Consider the following 3,088-nt stretch of genomic DNA (forward strand, 5'->3'; position numbering starts at 1 on the left):
TCAGAGAGCCACAAGGGCGCATCCCCTGCCAGCCCCCGCTGCCGCCTCCCGCCCCGGCCAGGGGGCTGATCCTGCCACAGATGAGCGGGGGGCACGGGGGGCCTTTTGCTGCGAGCTCGTCCTCCAGATAGGGGTGCATCTGCCTCCCGCCAGGGCCCTGGGGGGAATGATGCTGGCAGGAGGTGGGGGGAGCGGTCCGGCAATGGGGACAGGTGGGCAAGAGCCAGCAGGACCAGGGCCAGCAGCATGCTGAGGGCCACCGGGGCAGGGGGCTTCAGCCCCGTCCTTCGCCACAGTCGCTGGGCCTGTGGGGAGAGAAAGGGAGAGCATTACCAGGGGTCCCCATGGGTGCCATGGCCCAGGGATCCCCCAGACCTGTGTGCCCCCCACCCCAGGCAGAAATCTCAATCAGCTTAAAGGGGTTTGCTTTGGAGGAGCAGCCCCTCCGCTTGTGCGCTCCCCGGGAAAGCTGCTCCCCGAGAGCTCGCTGCCTCCGCAGCACTGCAGCAGGAGAGGTGCAGCTGGTGGCGTGATTTGTGCCAGAAATCAGCTGCGGTCCCTTCCAGCAGCAGGTCAGAGCAAGGGCTGACCCCTAAAGACAATGCCATGCCTGCAGCACTGATATATACAGGATCACCTTACGGGTGGTGAATTCTTCATGGTCAAATATTTTGCTTTAAAGACTCAAGAAATGAAAAAGAAAAAAAAATAAATAGACCAAACCAGAACAAACTCTTGGCTGGCTGCAAATGCTTTCCAGTTCCTAAGAGGTTTTTATCTTCAGACCTTACTCTGGACACCCTCAGTGGCTCCTACCCTGCTAAGCCGGACCCCCGCACCCTTGTTCGGAGGACACCTCAACACGTGCCGAGACATGGCCTCTGGAGCTCTGCCCACCGCTACGTCTGGCAAAAGCAAGGCAGCTGCAAGTGCCAGCCGGCAGCTGTGGCAGCCTGTATTTAACAAGGATGCAAACTGCTGTATCTGAAACCTAAAACTTGCTGATTCCCAGCACCAAGGAACTGCCTTTACACAGGTACTACCAAGTTTTAGTGTAAAAATCTTTATACAGACAGCTTTTTTTCCGCCCCCCCACTTTTAGTCATACTTTCTACTCTGAAGGGACTTACAAAAATTACATAGGCTGGAAAGGCAGTTAGGAGAAAATACTGTGCAAGTCTCCCCACGTTCCTAAGCCAATGTATATCTTCTTTGGCCTAAAGCAATCCCATGAGTATGGTGCCGGGGCTGCCCTGAGCACAGCACCTTCCCATGCGGGGTGAGGTGGAGGGAAGCAAGGGGCAACGCTGGGAGATCCCCCCCAGCCCACCCCATCCCTGGGCCACGCTGCGCCCCTGCCACATTCACCCAGGCTCGGGTGGTGTAAAACACTTTGCGGGGCTGGAGCGGCGAAAGGCACCTTGGCACCGCTTCTCCACTTTACAACCGGCATTTCCAAGTGGCTCAAACCCACGTTGGAAGTCAAGGCAACGTTCAAGTGGATACATTTTTTTGCAATTATTTATTTTGGAAGCGCAAGTATATCCATGGCAGACACAGAGGAACAATATATTGCCAAAGAAGGGATAAGAGATTGTTTATAAGAGGAAAAGCTTGAAAAAAAAAAAGAGCTAAAAAGCTGGGGCGGGGGGGTGCGAGTCAGCAGCCAGAATGACTTCCGAAGGCAGCTGGGCGAGCAGAAATATTTCCAGCCACAGGGCTTTTCGGACCGCAGGCTCCCACCAGCTCCAGGGACCCACCACCAGCACGACTCCAGCCCCAGAGGAGCTGCCCTGGGTGACCCAGCACGTGAGCCCCTTCATAAACTAATCCAACACTCTCCTAAAATCCATCAGGCTTCCTGCCCTCACTGCGGGGAGGATGCTGCTTCAGATGGCCCTGCGGTGAGGAGCCACATGTCTCCTGAGGACACCACATCAGCCAAGGTGGACAAGAGGAGCTGCAAAGCCACCAAATCACTGGCAGCAGCCATGAGGGTTTCCTTCGAGGTCTCCCTCTCAAGGACTGAGCAGATTTAATGCAGCTTATAAGAGGCAGCGATGGTGCATTTGGGGTGATTCAGTTTTATAGCTCTTGTTTAATTGTTTCTCTCCTAGAAATACAATATAATGCAGCAAAATATATCTGCTGGGCCAAATTCTTTGCTCACACATGGCTTACACCAGCCTCTGCTGGGAATCGGGGCTGTCTGGTGCAGGGCTTTGGGACCTGCCGGGGGAATCCCCATTTTAGTCTCTCCCTTAAAGCCCCAGAGTGAAAAAGGAGCTATTCCAGGGTGAGACTGTTCAGAGAGTGATGTCCTGTCCTAGATCACAGGCAGGGTTATTCAAGGCTTGGTTTTAGCTGTTCCAGGCACCATACTACATGGCTAAATTATTGCCTTAGGCCCCTTTCTGGGCAGGGGATGAGCATGGATACCCCCAGGCAGCCTCGAGGGGCAGCAGGACTTCTGGCAAGCAGCTGGTTACGATGCCTCCCCAGCTCCCTCCCGCTTGGACGGGATAATGACTCGCTGCAGGCCCATAGCCAACGCTGACTAACACAGGCGGCACCCAAGCTCAGCTGCCCAAAACTTTCATGCCCTGGACTTCAAGCAAGTCCTGCAGAGTGCAGATGCACACTTATTCCCAAGCACCTGCAGCCCCAGTCTGGCATCCTGAGGAAGAGTTAGGGGAGGTGCAATGTCTAAATCACAGTTTAACCGTAGTAAAACAAGGCTGTAGCATAAAAAAGCCAGATCCTGATATCCTGTTACTCTTACTCTTTCCAAGCCACCACCATAAAGTGCTTCACAGTCTGTCTCTCCAACCTCAAAGTACACTGCATTAACTGCAACATCATCTATAGAGTTAATCCTGATGGACAGAATTAACTGTAAATCTCAGTACTCCCATCCACATCCAGCTGAATTCCCTCCCCAGTCCATGCTTCCCTGGGACCTTGCTCCAGTGCTTCTCCAGTCCCACCCCTCTGTAGAAGACACAGCCCACCCTGCCCTCGCCAAACCCCTCCTGTAACCCTCTTCTGTGTGGAGGATTTGCAGGGTGATCATTTTTTGTTATCCCCC

General features: G+C 54.0%; 1 protein-coding gene across 1 annotated transcript in view; it reads right to left on the minus strand.

The window, feature by feature from the left end:
• The window catches only part of GASK1A (golgi associated kinase 1A), a 6,574-nt gene extending 5,914 nt beyond the window's left edge, over positions 1 to 660 (minus strand). The window contains exons 1-2 of the mRNA XM_009640195.1: positions 643 to 660; positions 234 to 305 (exon numbers count right to left, since the gene is read on the minus strand). Coding sequence (XP_009638490.1) covers positions 234 to 305; positions 643 to 660 — 90 coding nt within the window. The remainder of the gene's footprint in view (positions 1 to 233; positions 306 to 642) is intronic.
• Between the last annotated feature and the right edge of the window lie 2,428 nt (positions 661 to 3,088).

The sequence above is a fragment of the Egretta garzetta genome, unplaced genomic scaffold, assembly GCF_000687185.1.
Source record: "Egretta garzetta isolate BGI_Z169 unplaced genomic scaffold, ASM68718v1 scaffold96, whole genome shotgun sequence".
NCBI lineage: Eukaryota > Metazoa > Chordata > Aves > Pelecaniformes > Ardeidae > Egretta > Egretta garzetta.